General features: G+C 43.4%; 1 protein-coding gene across 2 annotated transcripts in view; it reads left to right on the plus strand.

The window, feature by feature from the left end:
- The first annotated feature begins 5,676 nt into the window (after positions 1 to 5,676).
- The window catches only part of LOC111220012 (potassium voltage-gated channel subfamily C member 1-like), a 50,060-nt gene continuing 32,405 nt past the window's right edge, over positions 5,677 to 23,331 (plus strand). For both annotated transcript variants that reach the window (XM_022742942.1, XM_022742943.1), the window contains exons 1-2: positions 5,677 to 6,228; positions 14,194 to 14,882. In XM_022742942.1, coding sequence (XP_022598663.1) covers positions 14,262 to 14,882 — 621 coding nt within the window. In that variant the 5' untranslated portion in view covers positions 5,677 to 6,228; positions 14,194 to 14,261. The remainder of the gene's footprint in view (positions 6,229 to 14,193; positions 14,883 to 23,331) is intronic.

Consider the following 23,331-nt stretch of genomic DNA (forward strand, 5'->3'; position numbering starts at 1 on the left):
GTCTGAGTTTATAGGAAGAAGTAACAGAGTAGTTGTAATTTGATAGATTATGGGAGATGTATTGTGGAAGATGGATGGCCTAAAAGTTTAGCGTGACTATATAGCTTTATGAATGTTACGCTGAATAGAAAACGGCTCAGATTAACTTCTCAAGAATTAACAGCAACTTCAATTAAATGTGAAATACATACATTTTTCTGTAGGTTCTGGTCTCTCAATTAAAACAATAACAAAATATGGAGTTTGGTGACATGAAGTAGCGTGGGATCATGGGAGCTTTTCTCTTCACCACCATTGCTGTCATTGCAGTCTGCTATTCCTGATTAGGCTTCATTCAGTCTCAGGCGTACAGGGTTTTTTTTTTTTTTTTTTTACTGGAAGCCGAATGATCTGCAGGTTTCTTCCTCTCCAAAACTAATGGACCCAGTGATTAAATCCAGTAAAAGCACTGAATAAAGCAGTTTCACATTAAAAATTGTCCCAGAGGGGCTGCGAGCCCAGCTGCCGCTAACATTTGTTCAGCTTGTTTCTCGGATAACTTATCATCCAGACATTGAGGTTTTTTTTTTTTTTTTTTTACTGGCAGCTAAATTATCCTCAGAAGTCTCCTCCTCTCCAAAACAAATGAACCCAGAGATTAAATCGGTTAAAATACCGAATTAAGCAGTTTGCGTTAATAAACCAGTATTTCTTCAATGCTGTTTGGTGGAGACTAGACGTATTGGAGGGGCTGTGACCCTAGCTGCTCTAGCATTTGATCCATATACCCAGTGACTAACGTCCTTCATCTGATTAAAATATATGGTTAAAAATGATCTAAAAAGTGTATCGTAAAATTTGTCTATGTTGAAATTGAAATGAAAATTTCTGTAAACATTTGGGATCATATAAGTACATAACTACAAAATATCTATAGGTCTAGTCATTTGTAATGCAGAAAAGTTACATATTATAACGTGAAGATGATGCTCAAATCTATTCATTAATTTCACATGTGTAGTGACCATCTGCAGGGACTCAGTTTGCAGAAATCATACATTAAAAGTTGTGACACTTAAGAGTTGGACAGAATAGTAAGTAATGCAAACTTTCTCTTAACGGATATGTTATTGCAAAATGCAAATGAAAGGGCCTCGCATTCAAAGTTTTCTATCAATGAGTGCCTTCACCTGTTATGTATTGGACATAAACATTTTATTCTGGTTCAAGAAACCTGGATAAACCCAGCGGTATGCAACCTCTGATAATCACCTGGGTGCTGTGGCATGTAAACACCTGATCCAGTTTTCTGGACACTCTCTGTTGGTGCAGGTTGAGTTATTGAGAAATCAAGACACAACTCCATACTAATGATCATATACCTCGATATTGTTAGGACCATGTATACAGGGATGTGAGTAACCCGCTTTTATTATGATTCATTTAAACATCAGATCCCAAGTTAGATCAAATTCAAGATCTAATATGAATGCAAATGTATTCAGTGAGAGTAGACAAAATATCAGAAACCCCTTTCTAGACAATATAACACAATTCACCTCAAACTACATCCTCTAAGACGAACATAAAAGTGAATCTAAACCTGAATGAATGCAAATTATGAGAAGATGCTTGGGCCTGTTGAGTCCATACTATTAAGGGATGGATTAGGAACGGTATGTAAGGGTTAAAAGAGTAACACAATTACATTTTTGAATCAATCCATTTTCTTTTATTTTGAAAACAATTTTTTTTACGTTACATTGGGGAAAAAAGCTGCATCTTGCAGGAAAAAAAAAACAGTTATCAGAATTTAGACGTGGCCGGAATCAAGACAAAATTCCAGGAAATCCAGACACAGTTATACAAAAAGTGAGTCATTTTTCAACTGAAAAACATGATTTTATCGGATTTCTGAGAAACTGTATAGACTTTACTAAGCAGCATAGTGTTTCAGTCATTATTCACTGATTATTCCATCAATCTTTTCACTGCCTGTCTGACTATGTTTTGATAACAAACGGTCAGGCTGAACAGTTCACTTAATTTTTGTTTAAAGCCAAAATATTATTTCATCTCTTCTGGCAGTAGGTTTAGTTTAATGTCTTTTGGAACTATTTTCATGATTACATGTGATAGAAAATCATGAACAGTTGTATGTCAAAACTGCAGACCACCCCAGGATCCCATGCATAAAGTCCATATATAAAACTATAGTGTCAGTGAGGTAAAAAAGATAATCAATCGTTACAATAACACAGCATTTGTGTCTTTTAATTCTTAAATTAATCTATGCGATTTATTTGCAGAAAATAGAGACAAAATGAAGCTGTAACACAAGGAATAGAGTCTCTCTACAGTATTTCTCTTGATACCTGCAGTGCTGAAAATAACATGGTAATATGACCGCATCCACTCATTTAACAAATCTCATGATGGGACAGGAGGAATGGCTGCTGTTGCTAACGTGGCACTTGTTTCATAATTCAATAAAATGTTGCTTATAGTCTTCCTGACTACTCCACATGGTTTCTGTCTCCAAAGCGAATAGAGTCAATATTGACATTTGTTGTGTGGTTTGTGGGTTTTTAAACACATCGCTATTAAACAGCACTTCTGCAAAGTTTGATTTGTGTGTCTTGCTTAGTTCACATGCCAAAATCCAATTTTATATCCCGGTGCAACCACCTTCCACTGGACATAAGATATGTTACAGGCCTGACCATCGCTCCGAGTTACATCTCTGAAGTGACATTTTTCATTTCTGAAGACGAGCAGCAGCGAGTCAGTAGACACTGTTTCTCAATTGGTGATGGGCAACATCAATAAAGATTATTGAACCACCAGTTTCTCATTGTCAGTCCGTCTTTGCATCTTCAAGGCCAGCAGTCCTTTCTGTTCACCTTGTAATGCAGTCTCGATCCATGCAAATGTATAGCATACAGTAGATATACAGCAAATGATGTATATTACAGGCTGTTTGTTGGTCGTTGCAGTCCTTTATCGTTTTCATAATATATCCAATGTTCAGAGTCCACCCGCACAATAATGATAATGACATTTACTTGAAACAATGGTAAACCAGTGAGACTGAGGACACCATCACAGAGCTGCTTTTGTCTCTGTCAGGGCTTGAGAATCTTCTCTTGACCCCACACAGTCTCCTAAGCTCTGCTGCTCACTACTTCCTTATGCATGAACTGCACTATGCTGCCGCCAAGAGACTGACTGTGGATGTGTCTGTGTTTACTAATGCCCACTCTTAGTCGGACACAAAGTTGAACATTCAGTATTTATGCAGGTTGATGAAGAAACAGTGTCAGCTACTTTCTGTGGATGACTTCCTGCTCATCTGTTCCGCTCCGAGGGTGGATTCAGTTTTAGCTTAAAGCAGAGACCGGCTTTTATGGGCCTCTGTGAGCGGTGTCGGAGTCTTGGTCCATCTTAGCTGAACGTGCAATTGATTTTGTTCTTAGCTGATGCTAATCAAGCTTTGCCATAAAAACGACTGTGAGATGGAGCTCTCAATAGAGTTTGTAGCTAATATCTACAAATAGCTGGCTTTTAGCCATGTGTGGTGTAGGTCTATGGATTGAAATGTTGGTCTGTCGGTTGGTTGTTCCACTACTTTGGTCCAGACTAAAATATTTCAACAACAATGTGATTGATTGCCATGACATTCTGTAAAGAAATGATTGGTCCCAAAAGGATGGATCAATGAATGAATTTGGTGATCATCTGACTTTCCTGTAGTGCCATCATCAGAGTGAAATGTCTTGAGAACTATTGGATGGACTGTCATAACATTGTATCCTGATAGACTCTTGTTTGGTTATTTTATTACCCTTAACATACAGTATGTTAAATACTATCTATAGCATTTAACATACTCTATGCTAAATGCTATTGTATTTTTAAGACTAGAAAGGCCCTGGCTGCTGTTTTTAACAGCTTGAATTATCTATGAATTCTTGACTTCAACACCTGTGTAAATTTTGTGTTTGACTGACCGTAGACGGGGCTCCTGGGGTTTGGGAGGTTGTAAATGAACAAGGAGTGATATAGTGCCGAGTAGAGTTACATAGAAAAGAGTTTCCTGAGGGCAAAGAAACCGCTCTAAACTTTGCACACAGTATAGATATTGGTTGGCAGCTACAGAAAGTCTGACTTAGTTCCCAGATATTACACATAGAAAATACATGGAGAAAGAAAGCAGCTATACTAGACCAAAAAAACAACACTGTCTTAAATGTTTCATGTGACTTTCAGTGACTTACGATGAACAGTTAAGCATGTCTAATGTCTTCATCATAGACTCCTTAACAGGGAGAAAATGTAATGAAGAACAAAAAAAGGGCCTGTATTTGTGCACATATTAAACATATTCAATTTTCTTACTTTTCTGCATTTGACAGCCACCCTCCGTTTCACATTGTGTGGTCTCCCAAAGCACTCTGTCTCCTAGCTGACACAATTCCCATATTTTTAGTGTCTTCGGAAAAAAAAAAAAAAAAACTAGAGTGTTGTGAATAATGCAGCCTTTTGAAGGAAGGTAGTGGCTCAGTGTTTGGCACTGTAGCCTCACAGCTCGAGGAAGCCTGACCTTTCTTTGGTAGAGTTTGTTTGAATGGTCCACACTCTGAACACATGTTAGTTAAATGGTTTGGAGAAGCTGTAGATCTGAATGTCAGCTGTAGTCCCGTTTGGAAAAGGGTAAGAAAAATAATGAATTAACAGATGAAGCTCCTCTGTATTCACAAACATCCCTTTTGCAGTTTTAAATAGTTAATTAACAGTAAAACAATATGTCCTTTGTAATAATTCTAAATACACTGCCCCTCCTTTACTCATCCATTTTCTGTCTGCACTCTGCTCTCACAAAGAACATTTTGTGGTCAAAGGAAAATGCTGCATGATCCTAGCAATAGCCTTTGCCCTTTTACTACTCTTGTAATTTTCATGAGGTGATGCACTCACTTTGAGTTTCCTGTCGATAAGTGCATCAGCAACATTGCTGATCATCGTACTTCTACTTGAATACTGGCTCTGACCAGCGGGCCTCCTGCAGAAACGCTGTCTGCAGAATAGAGGTTTTCTGGTAACTGCAAGATGCATTCAAGTAGGAAGTCATACTGTTTGTTTCAGCCTCTGTCACGTTTTTCTTAAGGAGACTGAAATAATCTGGTAACACTGTTCCTGCAGTTTGTCTTGTTTTAGGAATTTCATTAAGAAAAATGTGTGTTTTCTTCTTCTTATTGTGATGGTTATTATTCAACATATTACTCCAGACTCTCTCATGTAACCCACCTGCTTCTCTGCTCCCACCACATGACTGCTGATGTCAGCCAAGCCAGAGTCAAGGCTGGGAACCTGTAGACAAAATGGTGTTTGTGCGTCCCTCCAGCAGAGTGAGCGTGTGTGGGCTACACAGGCTAAAGTGGGGAAGAGGAGAAAAAAAAAACAAACAGAAAAAAAAACAGCCAATTAAACTGATGACACAACCCTCCCTATTGTAGCCATGTGTGTGCGTGCGTGCGTGTTTATTTTACAGCATATGTTTTTTATGAAGTTCACGCAGCCATATGAGAAATTAGCCTCTGTATTCACCGGGGTCCTCCCACCCCTCTGTCTTGTTCTCTAATCCGCCCACATGTATCGTCTGAGGAAAAAAAAATAGTGCAGAAGGTGACGCTCTTCCAACGGAACAGAGACAGGCTCAGAGAGGGAAAGGCAAAGAGAGAGGTGTCTACAGGCTGCATCTCCACTGAAACATTTGGAAAGGGGGGAGACAGAAGAAGAGCTGAATGGTAGCTACACCCTGCGCCTGGAAGCGTAGAGACACTGTAACAAAGGCTGGCAATTATTTTTTGGCAATAACAAAGAGGTGGGAGAGGGGCTCTGAAATCGAGGGAAATAGAAAAATCAGCCAGTTTTCAGGGGGACCTCTGCTTCATTTCATCCGAAAGACTCATCCCTTGCCATCATCAGCATGACCATAAGCTATAAGTAACATTCGGCAATAACGGTGTCAAAACGAGATTTTCAGCAACAGACGCGCGCAATCCTATTTTGATTTATTATAATCGGGGGAGAAAAAAAAAAAGATCAACTGAATGCCTGCGAGAAACTGGATACTCTCTGAAATCATAAGAAAGAGCGATCTAACAAAGAAAACTACATTTTGATTGATCTTTAAGCTTGATGTGCGTGTTTCTGCACGCACTCGAAACGAACCTGAACCAAAAGCAAGTGAGTATTAACCGTGTCTGTGTATATGTCTGTATTTTGGTGGCTTTATTCTGCGTTTATCCGTCTAATAACAGAGCATTTTCTGGCCAGCTCTACAAGAAAAAACCAACAAAAAAAAAACCAACAGAAAATACAAGCGTCTAACCTGCATTCAACAAGTATCGTTTAATCCACTATCTGCGATTTTTTTTTTCCTTTTAGCATGTGTGTGTTTTGATCAATATCTGGAGGAATCAAAATGTGGAAAATTTTCAAATTGGAATCTTAAACATCTTCAGTGTATTCTATTTTCTATAGCCATTCTATTCTATATTTCTGCTGCAATACAAAGAGAACTGTACTTTTACACAGTCAGGTTTGAATTATCCACTGATGTGACGCCTGAAAATTTCATTTTGTAAATCCTAACATTCCTCATTGCACAAATGGTGGGTGTTTCCCCATCTCCACCACTAGATCAGAGCAGTTTCATGCCTCTGAGAGGAATGTGTGTGTGTGTGTGTGTGTGTGTGCCTGCCTGCGTGCGTGCGTGCGTGCGTGCGTGCGTGCATTCCTCTCGGCATCATTTTGTGTCTGTCTGCTGTGAGTTTCCATGTGTGTCTTGGTTTGTGCTTTTTGTATGCATGCATTTGTTTTACTTGCATGTGCCCTCAGTGTGTGTTTGTGTCTGTCTGTGTGTGTGTGTGTGTGTGTGTGTGTGTGTGTGTGTGTGTGTTCCTGCTTCGTGGCAGCACTGGGTAAGTGTCAAGGCCTGAAATGGAGGTTTGATAAAGGAACCACAGGAGGAGGGTGAGAGGGCTGACACACAAACACACACACACACACACACATACATGAGAGAGAGGGAGAGGAGAGGAAGGTGTGAGGAAGAGATTGGAAGGGGTGGGGTGGGTGGGGGGGCACTGGTGTGGAACCACAGGAAGGACATAGCGTTACGGAGATCTCATCCTGGAAGTCTATGGGGGCAGTTTAACGTCTAGACTCTGTCAACTTGCTCCATCCGCATTACACGCAAAGTCTCCAGTTTCATAACGCCTCCTCTTCCTTCACTTTCCAGCACATGCCTCGCTTTTTCTCCTGCCAACTGGCTCCAGCGTGCTCTTCGCCTAATGGGAACTCTGCCTCTCTTCCTCCATTTGCTCTCTCCCTGCTCCCCCCCCCCTCAATCCTGCATTATAAAATCTACAGCTGGAGCTATTTTTAGATTGAGGGTAACCCAGAAAACACCCCCTTCGATTTTAGCAAAAAAAAAGAAAAAAGAAGAAGCCTTCCCACCAGAGACAGTGGCATGTTGTCAGTGGATGTGATTGGTAGAGTAGTGATGGGGCATGAAAAGGAGGGCGCTGCTGTTTAAGCAAGAAAGAGAGAGGGGGGAGAATAAATCTATTTTGAGGCTGTGATTGAATTACGCATCTGTCGTATCCTGGGATTGCGTGTGTGTGTTCTTTGCCTCTGACCCTTCCTCTCTCCTTGGCTGTGATGGTTTCTTTCTCATCTCACGTCACTTAGGAGAACTTTCCCTCTGTCCTTCAACTAATTTATGACCCGATCAAGCTTCTTTTTAAACCCCTGAAGCCTTGACCTTGAGGCTCACCTCGAGCTCGCCTTTCATCTTCTCTCATCTCCTTTGTTCCCATTAAAAGTCGCCTTCTCTCCCTCCGTCCCAGCTGTTCAGACTCTAATCTGTGACTTCCGTACCCCTCCTCTGTGTCCAATCGCAGGCTAGTTCACAGGTCAGGAATCAGTGCAGTAATACTTCTTTTCCTCGTCCCGTTTCACTGTCTGGCCCCATTGCACCGCTGGATCATAATGGTCCTGATAATGCACGAAGGGCAGTGTCATTAATTAGGCGTAGGCAGGTTTAAACGACCGAAGAGAGAGTTGGAAGTTGTGGAGGTTAAATGTATTTGCTCTTGATGCAAATTCGCCCCAGAACCAGATTTTAAAGTTGAATACTGAGGGATATTTGCCCGGATTTATCTAAGTCCAAAAATAGAGTTCCTTCCCGACATTGGACAACTGCTAGTCTATCCAATGCCCCCCCCCCCCCGCACTCAGTGCTTCAGGATTTTTCTGACCTCTCTTACACCAATCATTGATCCTTGAAAGGAGCTTTAGTACCTCTTCTCCCATCACTCCCTTCACCTTACATCCTTCTGTCACCTGTGAAGTCTCACACAGTGGGCATATCTATCGAAAGAATCTCAGCATTTGTCCTCCTGTGGGCAGGAAGGATTTTAGTCATGGACACTGACTGAGCTTTCAGAGCTCTATTACAGGCTTCATTGCTGCTGGTCTATTCCTGAAAATGGCCTTATGTATTAATCATCCCCAGCTAGCTAAAAGGAGAAAACCAGGAGCATATGATTCTTTTTTTTTTCCCCCTCATAAAAAAAAGAAAAAGAAAAGAAAGGTGGCTGGAGGCGATCATAGCAAGAGAGCAGCAGCAGCAGCAGCAACTTCTAGGGGTGGGGTGGGGTGGTGGTGGGGGGGTGTGATTGACCATTATGCACAAGGCTCGAGACCCCTGAAGGGGTGTTGGTGCTGCAGTATGTGTGGATTGGTCAGCCCCTGGAGATCTCCACGCTGGTGTTGCTGAGTAGAGGAGCTGCCTCTGGTAGATTTCCTCTCTGCTTGCCTAATTGATTGGCTATTTAATTCATGTTCTGGGAATTGGCCACTCATGAGCTTTATTATGATGAGAAATGCCTTGTTTTTTTTTTCCTTCTCTGTTTACATGAGCTGTGTCAGAGCTGCTGGGTCATTGTGTGGCCTCGCTCTGTGTGTGTTTTTTTTTGTTTTTTGTTTGTTTTTTTATCTGCATACACACCCTGTCTGTTTTTGTCTCTCTCTCCATCCATTCATGCGATTCCTCCCGTTTTCATTCTTATTTATTCAATTCATACGCGCCACCTACCTCTCACCACTCTCCTCGCACATGCACGGGCACCGTATCTGTCTTCTCTCCTCTCCTGGCAGAATCTGAGTTACACCATGAGGTGCAATGACGATCTGAGGGGGGAGAGGACAGTGTGTGGTGTGACACCGCACTAAAAGGGGAGGTGACCGCAGTGCTTTCACCGGCGCTGCAGTGCCTCGCTTTCTCCTGTTGGGGTCTCCTCAACACTGGGGAGTGCGTGAGAGAGGAGAGGAGAGGGAGATAAGGTAGAGATGAGGAGGGGTTGACGAAGGAGGAGAGGAGAGGAGAGGAGGAAGGGAGGGAGGCGGTATGGATGGAACAGCGTGAAGCCTTGTGGTTACATCCTTTGATGAGGTAGCGGGTGGTGGAAAAAAAATGGCTGTGCACCAGAAACACATACGTAATTCGTGCTCCCTCTCTCTCCCTTTCTCTCTCTTCCTTTCAAACATACATACACACACACACACACACACACACACACACAAACATAAACATACATTACACACTTGCCCGCAATGCCCTCCTTTTCCCCAGTGGTACATTTGCCATTCAGCTCAGCTGTATATCTGTTTTACATCCCTTCACTTGTTTTCCTTCCTCTCCTCCCCTATCTTTATCACTCCACTGTTTCCATTCCTTTTATTAGTATTGCAGACCATTTCTAAGCCCCAGTACCCCCCACCCCACCACCCATCCACCCTTGTGAGCCACTGCAAGGTCTTTTTCTGTCTTTTGTCCCTCTCCTCCCTCACTTTTTCTCTCCCCTCTTTCATTTTCCCCAACATCTTCTCTCTCCTCTACCTTGCCCACTCACCCCCCCACACACACACTCTCTTTCAATCCTTTTCTGTCTTTCCCTTCCCAACACTCCTCCTTCTCCATCTCATCTCACTCCCCCTATTTCTCCCCCTGTGTGATTGGTAAAGGTTTTTGCTCTTTCTGCCAACTGCTGGGTCTGTTCCGCACAGTCAGCACTCCTCCAAATTCCTCCCCTGCCTTCTCTGCCCCCCCCCTTCCCCCCAGTTACTGCTGCTGGTACCTCACAGTCAATGCATCCCATAATCCCGTGCTCCCTCCCCCTCTTGCTGCAGTGTTTCTGCTAATATATATTAGCGTCAGTGCAGCTTTCGTGCATGAGCCGTGTGCACGCTCTTTCTCTCTCACAGCCCCAGTCTCTCTATCTCTCAGTCCACTGCAGAAATGATCTGCTCTCTCTAATGGTTTACAATCATTAAGATTCGTTTTGGTTTTTTCTCAGCCCGTTTGTTCTACTCAGGTGTGTGTGTGTGTGTGTGCGTCTCCTCCCCTTCCTCCCTCCCTCTCTCTCTCGCATTCTCTCCCCTTGTGTGTGTGTGTGTGCAGTGGTGAGGCAGTGGTAGCAGGGTGGTGCAGGACATGGTGGCCAAGGCAGGAAATGCTGCAGGAGAGAGAGAAAGAGAGGTGGCGGTGGTGGGGGGACTGTACCTCTCCTCTGCTCCCCCTCCTCCTCCTCATGCCTCTCGCTCAGTTTTTAGCTCCTTCCTCATGCATACTCTCCTTCTGCCTTCCTTCTCACCTCTGTGCTTGTTTCATCTGCACTGGATCTTGACTTCATTCCTCCATTTTACACTCAATGCTCACTTTTTCTATCCTCCATCCCCCACTCCATACCTCTCCTCCTCCACCCCCCCTACTCTTTGGTATTTTGTTTTGTTTTTTCCAAGAAATTGCGCTGTCAGTGATCAAAGTGCTGAGGCCGACTCTTAAAGAGATGTGCTTACCTCCCCTGTATTAAACTGAAAACTGCGGGCATTCACCTGAAATGCAGCTAGAACTCACTCAACTCACATGCCCTGAGCTCATTAAGATCAGTCATCTGGTCTTGTTGACAACTACTTTCACTCAAACTTCAAATTTGAGCTCTAACGATGTAATTAGTTCCAAGGACAGGTGGGAAGAACCCAGCTACACCCTGTCCCAATTAACCTCCAAATTACATGAAGGAATACTTAAGCAAATGTATGAAATCAATAAGCTCACCACGCATGAGTCCCACTGAACAAAAAGCCATTTAACCACAGTTACAGACTTGTGGCTGTCTGTGTATAAAATATTCAGCAGTTTACCAAGAAGCTACAACTGCCTAGGAAGTACAAGTCATGGTGCAGAGTTACAAAGTGAAGCAAAAAAAAAACCAACAAAAAAACAACAAAAATCAACAACAAAATCAAGGGATAAAAGTTTCCCAGTGAGATCACAGGAGCTGCTTCTAAAAAGTTCAGGATCCTGTTAGAGGGAGTTTGTCCCAGCGAGAGTGAGTGCGCCGCTGTCCATGGTGCTGAAATATAACCCACCTCACAACACAAGCGGTCCCTGCAGGACAGCCCCACAGGACAAAGCTGAGTCTGGATAAAGATCTTTTTACACTCTCCCTGCCTGACCTCACTTCCAAACAGTCTGTTTGTTGCAGATTATTAGTTTCTCATTAAATGAATCTTGTTTCCTAGTTGCAAAGATGCAAACTAAACAATTTTGGCATAATGATGCAGTGCAACTCTCAAACTCATGAGTGCAGGATTTTTCTTGCCACGCAAGCAGAGTTGGTGCTCCTGCAGCAAACACTGCAAAGACTTGAGAAAAAGGTAGAAATTTAAAGTGTTAAAACACTTAAGTTACTTGATTTTTTTCCTGATCTGTGCACATAAGATATGTCCATTTTAGTTTTTTGTCACGCTATCACAGTATAAAATATTTGTGCTTTGGTTGTTTACCCATGCAAAATCCTCGATCTTAGTCAAGCTTACCTGAGTGTTGTAAAGTCTTTTTCCAGGATCCCCAAAATGGAAAAAAAGTCAAAATAAAATCAGCAAAAAAGAAACTTAATGTCAATATAAGACTTGAAGAGAGACAGCAAACTTTTCCATGAACAAAAAAGAGCAAAAAAAGAGAAAGAAAGTGCAGTGAAATGAGCAAAACAACAGAGTAAACATTACTAAGATGTAAGACAGAACATCTGCAGTGTCCCACATGACAGAAAGCAAAAGTCTGTGGGGGAGAGAGGAGGAGAGTTGCCCCAAAGTGAAGGAATCTCACTTTGGGAGGGGGGTGGGGGGTGGGACAGGAGGATGAATGAAGAAAAAGAGGGGAGAAATGAAAGAAAAGAGTGCAATAGAGCAGAATGCAGTGAGTAGAGGAAACGAGGGACAGAAGAGGCAGAAGTGGAGGGAAAGAAAGATAGAGGGGGAGGGGGCACTGGATCGGAATAAGACCGTGTTGTGAGGAAGGAGGAAGAGGAAGAAGAAGTGAAGCCTTGATTCTGCTCCTTCAATGAAATGTGATTCCTTTATGCGGAATATGAGAGCGAGCGAGGAAGAGAAAGTGAGGGAGAGAGCGAGTAGTGGGAGGGAGAGGGGGAGGGCCAGTGGGAGCTCACAGGAGAGGAGGAGAAGGGGGAGGGGGGGCAGTGGTGCATTTCTTTGAATAGAGAAAAAGGTTAACAACATAGATACGGTACATGTATAGGTTTTTTTTGTTGCTGTGAACGCGTGTCTTTTCTGAAGCAACCCCCCCCCCCCCCCACACCACCCCCCCCAGGATGGCGACACAGCGTCGCGGGCGAACAATCTGACCTCGACTAGGAGAGAGAGAGAGGAGAGAGAGAGAGCAAAAAAACTCTGGCTTTTTACTGCAGCAGAATTCATTCACTTTTATTGTGCACTCTCCTTTTTTTCACCCCCCCCCCCCCCCCCCCAGCCCCCCCCCTTCAAACCCCTTCTTCCATTACTGGGGGAGAGACAATATTACTCTAGCTGTTCACCAGAAGTGTGCTGCTCTCTTCTCCCTTCTCCCCCTACCCCTCTCTCTCTTCGTCCCCGTCCTCAGGTCTTTGTCTGAGCCTGCCTTGTTTTCCTGATTGTTCTGTCCTTTTCGATCCTTCCATTAAAAATCAGATTTATGGCTCCCCCCCCTCACCGCCAACCTCTCTCTCTCTCCCTCCCTCCCTCACCCTCTACCACCCTCTCCTCCTCATTTCTGTCTCCACATGTCTTTACACTCACACACACGCACGCACGCACAACAGTGCATGGGAGAAGTGGCAGAGAGAGCATTGACATAACTGTGCATGAATCTCAGTGCGGTCGGAGGGGGCTGCAGCAGTGTGTGTAGCACGCACATAGGCTGATTGAGGAGATCTAACATTAGTACGGACACTGCACTCTCGGGAGGCAATTAACACACATCACACACACACACACACACACACACACACGGTGCTGTGCCACCTCACGTCAGAGAGGCATTCTGGAGGAAGGGGGAAAGAAGCAGGATGGATCCCCAGTTTTTCCTCTCCTTCTTCCATCTTTCTGTCAACCCCCCCCCCCCCCCCCCCCACACACACACACACACACTCTTGGGCGCTCAGGCAAGGAAAAGAGCAGGTGGGGAGGGTGTGTGTGGGTGGGTGTGTGTGTGTGTGTGTGTGTGTGTGTGGTGGGGTGTTGGGGGTGTCTGTATGCTGAAGTCTCACAGTGGCCTAATTAGGGGGAGGATTTGAATGGACACTGACTCGAGCATCAACCAGATCAATGTAGAGACTGCTGGCGGAACAAGTGAACACGGTGACAGGCTGGAAGAAGAGTTGAGCAGAGGGAGTGAAAGGGAGGGATGGTGACCGTGCTGGGACCCCGGTCACATGACAGTAGCTTAAATCTTTCCCATCACTGAGGTGTTAACAATCAGCCCGCCAGGATGCTGACTCATGAATGTGCTCAAAGCCACCTGCTTTTCATATGCTGCACTAATAAGTTGAGGGGCTTTTCTTTTGCTCCAGGATGCTGTGTGAAAAAACAATTTAGCCACCCTCATTCTCATCCCAACACCCCCCCCCCTCTCACTGCACCTGCACAAGGTCATTTTTGGCGCCCATTCCCTCATCTGATTATCAAGTGAATGATTGCACATACAGCTGCTATAAGCCTGTGGTTCTTCATTTGTATTGCAATGTTGATAATCCACATCTATTTCTCCCTTCTGCTAAAATTTCTGCCCTTTTTCTCTCCCCGCAGACTCCTCAGACTCCTCCCTCCTCCTCCCTTCGGTCTCTCTCATCCTCTCCCTCCCCCCCCGGTCCTCTATGCTCAGTTCGGTGTGTGTATCCTCTTTCAAAGGGCGCAAGGGTGGGAACAAGTCGTCCAACAAAGCATGTTACAGCGCAGACATGACTTGTCCGTCGGAAAGCGAGAAAATCGTGATAAACTGCGGGGGGGTGCGGCATGAGACCTACCGGAGCACCCTAAAAACGTTGCCCGGTACCCGCTTGTCGTGGCTCACCGAACCGGACGCGTTCAGCAACTTCGACTACGACCCCAAATTAGACGAGTTCTTCTTCGACCGCCACCCGTCAGTGTTTTCCTTCATCCTCAACTATTACCGCACCGGGAAGTTGCACTGTCCCAATGATGTGTGCGGTCCCCTGTTCGAAGAGGAGCTGGCCTTTTGGGGCATCGATGAGACTGACGTGGAGGCGTGTTGCTGGATGAATTACCGGCAGCACCGGGATGCGGAGGAGGCGCTGGACAGCTTCGAGACTCCAGAACCGGACGCGCCGGACGACGACCCAGCGCTGGGCGGTGCGGATGGGGACTTGAAAAGACTGTGCATGCAGGAGGACGCAAGGAAATCGGGCTGGTGGAAAACCTGGCAGCCCAGAATATGGGCACTGTTTGAAGACCCCTATTCCTCCAAGTATGCCCGGGTGAGTTACCCATGTCTCTCCTGGAGGGACCAAGTTGTTTCTGTACTGTTGCATATTCCACCTCATTATGTCTCAGACCACTGCTTGACTCATGATAACTTTTAAAAACTTTGTTTTTTAAATGTTCTGTTAACATAATAACTGCAGAGAAACCAGTCCGTCATAATGAACTGCAGGACTCTCACTGTTGGTATGTGTGTGATCCCTGTCAGTACAGCTTGTATTAAATGGCAGGATATAGACCTACTGATATTGAATAATTAATGCTGATAGCATAGGGAAAATGGAAAATGGTATGGCAGGTACCAGTTGATGTAACAACCGCGGTTGTTCACCTCCATGTCTTTGACTTGATGTATTACATGTTTCAGACGAGCTGGATTCACACTGAATGCCGTTTTATTGCTGTCATAATTCCTATCGCCGTATTCTGCTACTTGAGCAGGTTTAATACATATCTGCCTCCAAACGCAGCAGCCGCTGCGCCTCTTGCATCCAAACGCCTTCATTAGATCATATTTGTCCGTTTACGATGCACATCAATGCGCCGTATTTCATGTTAGCCTTATTTATTGTAGCACCGCATTGAGGAGGCTTATACGACGCCTAACCGTCACATTTGAAGTGCATGTCTTTTCCCACATTTGCCCTTGGTAGTGCTACACACTCTGCTGGCTTGTTTTTTTGCCAGTCCCCCTTGTCCCAGTTGAACGCTACATGCCTTTTACGCACGGGCTTTATTGCTGTTACGCATAACTTGCTCCTATGTTGGGATGTCCTCTATTGTTTTCACGTAAATAGTTAATGATTTACCTCTTACAAGCCAATGTTTGATGACATTTGATCATACAGGTGTAAGAGTAACAAGTACCCCTGACTGTGTTTTTGATCCCTGGCACATGAAAACAGTTACAGTGGGCTTGTGGTTCTTTTTTCTCAGACCCTCCAGTTACAGACAAATCCAGCTGCTTGATCACGACCGCTTTGATTTGTGCTGTTTGGTATATCCACTGATATAGTTTGATCATTCTTGTCTTGCACCCTGTCTGTGCTTTTTCCTAATAATATTTTTTCTGCTCTGAGGGTGTGTGAGGACCCAGAGGTACTGTGAATGCATGCATACTGTAGGTGCACATGCAAAACCAGACAGTCAGCAGACACCTGCAGTGGCCAGTTCATGCCATCACACTGAAAATAGCTGAATGTCTGTGAAAAAAAAAAAACATAAATCACTGCACACTCAGCAATACACACTCTATTTACTATCACAGATGAAGACAATAGCTGCACACACAGACTCTTACCCTGTGTTCCCAAACACACACACACACACACACACAAATGCACACAGACACACAACTCCTCTGGCACCAGGTGTAGGTCTACACGCCTAGATTCAGTTCCCTCCAAAGGAAGAGGAAAGTGTCTGGCTGTGACGGACAGATAGTCTGGTTTAGGCAACCTGATCTGTCTCTCTGGACCCGGGATCAGGCAGGAAGTGCTTCACGAACTGTCACTCTCATCCCAATTGGATTGATTTCTCACTATCCCACCCCTCGCTGCCCCTACTCAACAAAACAGCTCGTTGTAAAGTAGTTCTTTGTAGGATGTCGAAATGTGGCATGAGAGGGAGCGAGCATTGGTGCTTGGATTTTGAAATGGCGCACTATGACAAGCATGAGGCCAAAAGAAAAAAAAAAGGTGCTTCACATGTGTATGTAAACAGAAGTGGATTTGGTGGCTGAATTCTCAATTATCTTAGAGCAAGAGGGGGCAGCATTTGAAGCACTGCCATACCTTGGATGCAAGCTACTGTACCTGCTGCCTAGCTGCTAGAATGCTGTATATTATGTAATGTACAGTTTAATACCACATCCACTGGTTACACTGGCTGAGATCTCATAAATGAAACAAAAACTAACGTTCATTGAGTGTAATGGTTGCAGATAGTGGTGTTTGTGATGCCACGTTGGGGTTATGCAGAGTACAGAGCAGGTAGTAGGTGGGATTCATTTCAGCGGCTGCTCACCACTGGCTGTATTTGTGGGTGAAAGCAGCTCCAATTCTCTCTGTTGGTCTAATATACCAGCGCTATACGTCAAACAGCGATGTGACCCAGATCACTCGTATGCCCCCCCCACCCACCACCCACCCTCGCTCTTTCTAAAAGTGTCCTGTCCAACGTGGCAAAACCTTTTGGTTTTTCGGTCCTGAGAGATGCAAATTATATGTGAAGAGAGAAGACAAGAGAGATGAAGAGAGGCTAGGACAGGAAAAAATGAGAGCTGATGTGGAAATACAATGAGACAGATGAGAGAGAGACAGAGGGAAGAAGAGGGAGACGAGAGGAAATAAAGGGAGACAGGAGGAGAGACGTTACTCTAATGATTTAAGGGGATTTTGTTTCCATGGCTGTGATGTAACGCATCAGCAATCAATGTTTTGATCACAGCGTTCAACATGCACGCAGGGTCTTCTTTTTGTTTAGTTTTTTTTTTTTTTAATTCACCGCCTTCTTCGCTCATGATCGTGTGAGGCTCGCTCGTGGATCGTAGTGGCACACACACATGTACAAACGCACACATGCTGGTGTCTGTGCTGGCTTTTCTGCTGCAGTAGACACGGGAGAGAGGAGGAGGAGAAGGGGGGCTCTGGAGGAAGAGAAAAGAGGTGGAGGAGAGAGGGGTGGGGGGGGCGTGAGAGGGATAGGCAGAGCGAGGGAAATGGAGAAGGGGTGAGATAGTGGGGAGAAAAACAGAGGGAAAAGGGAGCGAAGGGGGAGCCTGAGAAGGACAGGGAGGGAGAAAGAGGAAGGCGAGGAGGAGGAAGAGGGGTATTGAGATAAACAGGGAGGAGGTGACAACCACAGAGAGGAGAAAGATGTTGCATGATGGGGGTGGGGACCCTTGTCTTAGCATCTTCGATTATCTGTGACGGCTTGAGCCATCCAATCTTCCTACCCCGGCCCTCCTGCCTGCCTATTGATTGATATTTTATTGATTATCTTCTCTTTTTGTCTGTTTTTAAAGCCATTCTCTGTTTCTCTATCACCTCTTAAAATCTGAGAATACTGACAAAGACTCTGGCTTATTCTTCTCCGCTGAATGGTAACATGACTGTTAACCCACTGGCAGAATTTATGGATGTATATGTTTCTGTTTGATGAAGTGTTATACAATACTATTTGCAACTGATTTCTTTATTGATCTGTGCCTGGTTGACATAGATCTTGCAGCGCAGCTAAGACGACATGGGACTGTTATATCATGCTTGAAAGATTCAGATCTTCTCCCATTTTATCCTCTGCGTGTTAGTTTTTTTTTTTTCTTTCTAACTCACCGTTTTAAACTCTGACAATGATCCTAATTGAATAACTAAGGATCCACCAGTATCGATGAACTGTTTCGCCGGTGTTTTTTTTATTGAACCGGAGGTAATCTAATTTGATGTAATCACTTGACACTCGGCAGGTTGAATATATGTTGTTAGACTAAGATGATAATGTTTGATGGTTATACCTTAAGAGAGGGAATTTTTTCTTTTTGAAAACTGAAATAGTATAATTATAGAAATGGGAAGTGAAGCAGCTGTTACAGTGTTGTGCGGTACGCTATGTGTAGAAATCACATATAAAAAGAAAACTGACTTGAGTGAGTCAGTTTGGGGCATCAAAACTAAACTGAATGAATTTGACACACTGTACAATAATATAGAGTAAATTCTTGCATAAATTTTCTATGAATTACATTTTTCTTAAAAAAAAAAAAAGAAAGTTTTAAATATGATCTCATCAGTATTAATTCTACTGATGCCCGTCCTCTTGTTGTCCTGTAATGTCGTCCCACAGGTTTTCCGCTGTGTTTTGGTCACTTCCTCTTTCATACCAGAAGGGCACAGTTGTCTTTGTCAGCAATCTCCTGACAAAGCACCATTTTGTAGCTCAGCATGTAAAAGATGCCCCTTTGCCCCCTTCCAAATCAGACTTTTTTTTTTTTTGTGCCTGTATTTGATTCGTTTCGGGGGAGCAGCACTTTGTCCAGAACCAACCCCCCCACCCCCCCATCCAACCCTCCTCTCCCTGAAGGTCATGTCTTGTGGTTCATTGTTTGCTGTTCTTTTCCACAGTGTTCAGTGCTGGAGCGCACAATGCTGTCATAAACACAAATGTGACCTGCCACTGCGCCAGACAGCCTCAGAACAGGTCGTCTCTGGGTAGAAAATCACTGGGCTGGACAGAAAATAGAAAAAAACGATGTATTGATAGGTGTTAGTTTATACATATATATATATATAGATATGGTGTTGGGTGGAGGAGAAGATCGCCTGGGGCAGGGTTTAGGTGACATTACCATTTTTTGTCGAGGACATTGCATTACACTTTTAGGGCAGAAGACCTTGTGACCGACAAGCTGAGTCCTGTGTGGGATCGGAAAGATAAAAAGGGGTGGTTGGGTTTAATTATCCAACTAGCAACTTAAAACAGCTGTCAGGAAGGTTTTCCATTTCATTTTCAATAAAGCCTGATGTCCTCGTTTGATTTTAACCATATCAGACATACTACATACTAGGTCACTTCTAATTTTGACCAGTCTAGTGAGATTATTTTGCACCAGTTTTGTTTGCCATGTAGTTCCACATACAGTTCCTCCCAACTCTAGCCGGAGCTCAATGGGAATTGTGGGGAAGGAGAAGGATAATTGTTTGTGCAGGTGCCAGCCAATCCCAGGCCTTGAAGATTTCTTGTTAATGGTGAACTGAAAGATCTTAAGTGTGCAGAATTAAATTTTGATACTTTCAGCAATGGGGTTTTGTATTTGTGCTTCCAAGCTGTTTCCATTCAAACCCAGACCCCGCTGAAAGGCCTATTTCCCACTTCCATTCTTGTTCCTCTCCCAGTGGACTGTATCTGAAAATAGCAGAGAGAGGGGAAGCAGGCCTTAATTTCATTCTCTGGTGGCAAATCTATTCCTCCATCACTGGTGAGGGGATGAGACTGCGCACTTGTATGACCATTCAGCACATAAGCAATATTTAGAAAACACAAGTCTTAAAATAGCTAAAGCACCAAACCTGTCTTGACAGAGAAAAAAAGGGATGGAGGGAGATATTCTTAGGGTGCTCACCAAGTTTATTAAGGTAAACTGTTTTCCTCAAGCGGTAGCTGCTGGCAGGGGCGTGATAATTAGTCAACCCGCCTTTCCTGTCCCCGCAATTGGTAAATGTATCGCGTTCTGTTTCAATTTTCCCTGACAAGGTTTTGTACCGCAGGCCTTCTCATGTTGTGTTTGCATCCTCGGAAGTCACTGTCCCTCCGTTTGCTGCCTTGTAACTTGAGCGCTGCCTGTTGGCGCTACTTTACAGGATAGATCGTTGATGTCTCATAACAAGGACAGAGACATGATCTTTGTGTTGAATAAGCAGGAAGCACTTTTGAAATGGTGACGACAGAAAAAAGGCTCGGTGTTTGATTTGGACTTTTTAGTAGTATACAACAATATATTACATTTTTTTTTGAATACATTAGCTGTCTGATTGTTTCATCAGTTGATAGATGTTTTATATTTTGAATATCTGGACAAAACTAGTGTTTAGATAGCAAAATAAAACTTCTGGCCCAACATATGCCTGGGTCCTCAGCTCGAGTCAGGCGCATACACTTTCACACCTGGGCAGATTCCAGCTGTTATACTCCAGCCTTGGATGGTTTTTTGTATGTGCACCAGAATTGGTCCAGATGTGGATGTAGCATCTGGATTTATTTTTTGCTATCTTTGCAGCTGAACTGGAGAAGCTGTCCCTGTATCCTGATTTATCCATCACCTGTAATTATAGGTATTACTGTTGAAGGGAGACATTATGGGAAATATGCTTATTCACTTTTTTGTTTTGTTTTATGGATTTGTTTCCACCGGACAGAGCCAGGCTAGCTGTTTCCCTCATTTTCCAGTCTTTATGCTAAGCTAGGCTAACCAGATGCTTGCTGCATATATTTAGCATCTCTCAACAACAAGGCAAATAAGTGTATTTCCCAAAAATATTGAACTATTCCTTTAGGTGTCACATCACATTTCAAGTATTTAACTTGAAGTGTGATAATGCTGCAAGAATTATTTCCCCATCACTCCAGCTACTTTTTTAATTCCTCTTCTCTATCTCTTTCTCAGCCACCTTCCTCCTCCTCTTCCTCTGCTTCGGTCCATTTAGCCATGCTGGTTAAGTGCTGAATCAGCGCCCCTCACCACTACGCAGACAGTCAATTAGTTGGACCTTGTGGTAAACCCTGGACATTTTGCTCTTACGCCGTGGAATTGAAATGATTTAGGAAACTGGCATGGTGGAGAGCTCACACGGTGCCAGAGCCGATTACAGTGGTGGGAGTCTGAATTCTCTAAATGGGGCAAATCTTGTCAAAACACATGAGAGAACAGCGTATTGTGTACTACAGTAACACAAACCACCACACGCATTAGCACATGTATATGTAAACAAACAGGGACATAGTGTGCACATACAGAGGAATACTTAAAAACTATTTTAATCGTGTGTTCAATCAAAACTCCTTTCCTCTGCATCAAGACAGTCAATTATTCATGAGAAAAATCCAGCACATACTGTAACCAAAGAAACACTTAACATGCTACAGAAACACATTTACCCACCTCCATTACAACATGCGTCTTACGTTTGACCCCCTCAAACACCTGGCTGAACATAAATCACTCTCAGTACACTCACCTTTGTACATTGGCCCATACTCTGTAAGTGTAGCCGCCCATAAACCATTCAGCTGAGCGTTCACACTCACAGCATGCAGATAAATCACTTGGTTTGACACACCTCCACATGTAACCCTCCAGATCACTCTCACACATGCGACTGTCCCAAACACACGCGTTTAACAAAGGCATACACCAACAAACTCAATGTTAATTAGCTGGCCATTTAAATTGTAGATATTAAGTAATAATTTCTAAGGCTGAAAAATATTTTCATTATTTAGTATTCTGTATTTGTTTTTTATTTAATCAATCAGTTTATTGTTTAGTAAATGTAAGGAAATAGTGAATAATGTTGTTCCCAAAGCCAAAAGCAACACATCAAATAACTCATTTTATCCAACATTCAACAACTACAAGAATATTCCATTTGAAATTAAACCAAACAGAGAATAAAAGCAAATCTCACATTTGAGATGTTAAAACCTGCAAGTGAAGAGATAGTTTTGCTTAATAAATAACTTGAAACTATGTTTCAGCACTAATGATGTTACAGTGATACAATTAGATAATGTTGAACTATTTCCCTTGTTAGTGTTCAACAGTTCGACATGTGCAAGTATTCTATTGAAGTGTGATAATGCTGCAAGAATATTTCCCCATCACTCCAGCTACTTTTTTAAAATTCTCTTCTACTCTCTTCTCAGCCACCTTCCTCCTCTTTCCTCTGCTGTCGTGCCATTTATGCCATGCTGGTTAAGTGCTGAATCCGACCGCCCCTTCACCCAACTACAGCAGACAGTCAATTAGTTTGCGACCTTTGTGGTAAACCCGGACATTTTGCTCTTACGCCGTGGAATTGGAAATGATTTAGGAAACTGGATCGATGGTGGAAGCTCACACGGTGCCAGAGCCGATTACAGTGGTGGGAGTCTGAAATTCTCTAAATGGGGCAAATCTTGTCAAAACACATGAGAGAACAGCGTATTGTGTACTACAGTAACACAAACCACACGCATTAGCACATGTATATGTAAACAAACAGGCACAGTGTGCACATACAGAGGAATACTTACAAACTATTTTTAATCGTGTGTTCAATCAAAAACTCCTTTCCTCTGCATATCCAGACAAGTCAATTATTCATGAGAAAAATCCAGCACATACTGTAACCAAAGAAACACTTAACATGCTACAGAAACACATTTACCCACCTCATTACAACATGCGTCTTACGTTTGACCCCCTCAAACACCTGGCTGAACATAAATCACTCTCAGTACACTCACCTTTGTACATTGGCCCATACTCTGTAAGTGTAGCCGCCCATAAACCATTCAGGCTGAGCGTTCACACTCACAGCATGCAGATAAATCACTTGGTTTGACACACCTCCACATGTAACCCTCCAGATCACTCTCACACATGCGACTGTCCCAAACACACGCGTTTAACAAAGGGCATACACCAACAAACTCAATTGTTAATTAGCTGGCCATTTAAATTGTAGATATTAAGTAATAATTTCTAAGGCTGAAAAAATATTTTCATATTTAGTATTCTGTATTTGTTTTTTATTTAATCAATCAGTTTTATTGTTTAGTAAATGTAAGGAAAATAGTGAATATGTTGTTCCAAAGCCAAAAGCAACACATCAAATAACTCATTTTATCCAACATTCAACAACTACAAGAATATTCCATTTTGAAATTAAACCAAACAGAGAATGAAAA

The sequence above is a fragment of the Seriola dumerili genome, unplaced genomic scaffold (genome assembly GCF_002260705.1).
Source record: "Seriola dumerili isolate Sdu_G_001 unplaced genomic scaffold, Sdu_1.0 BDQW01000068.1, whole genome shotgun sequence".
Classification (NCBI taxonomy): Eukaryota; Metazoa; Chordata; class Actinopteri; order Carangiformes; family Carangidae; genus Seriola; species Seriola dumerili.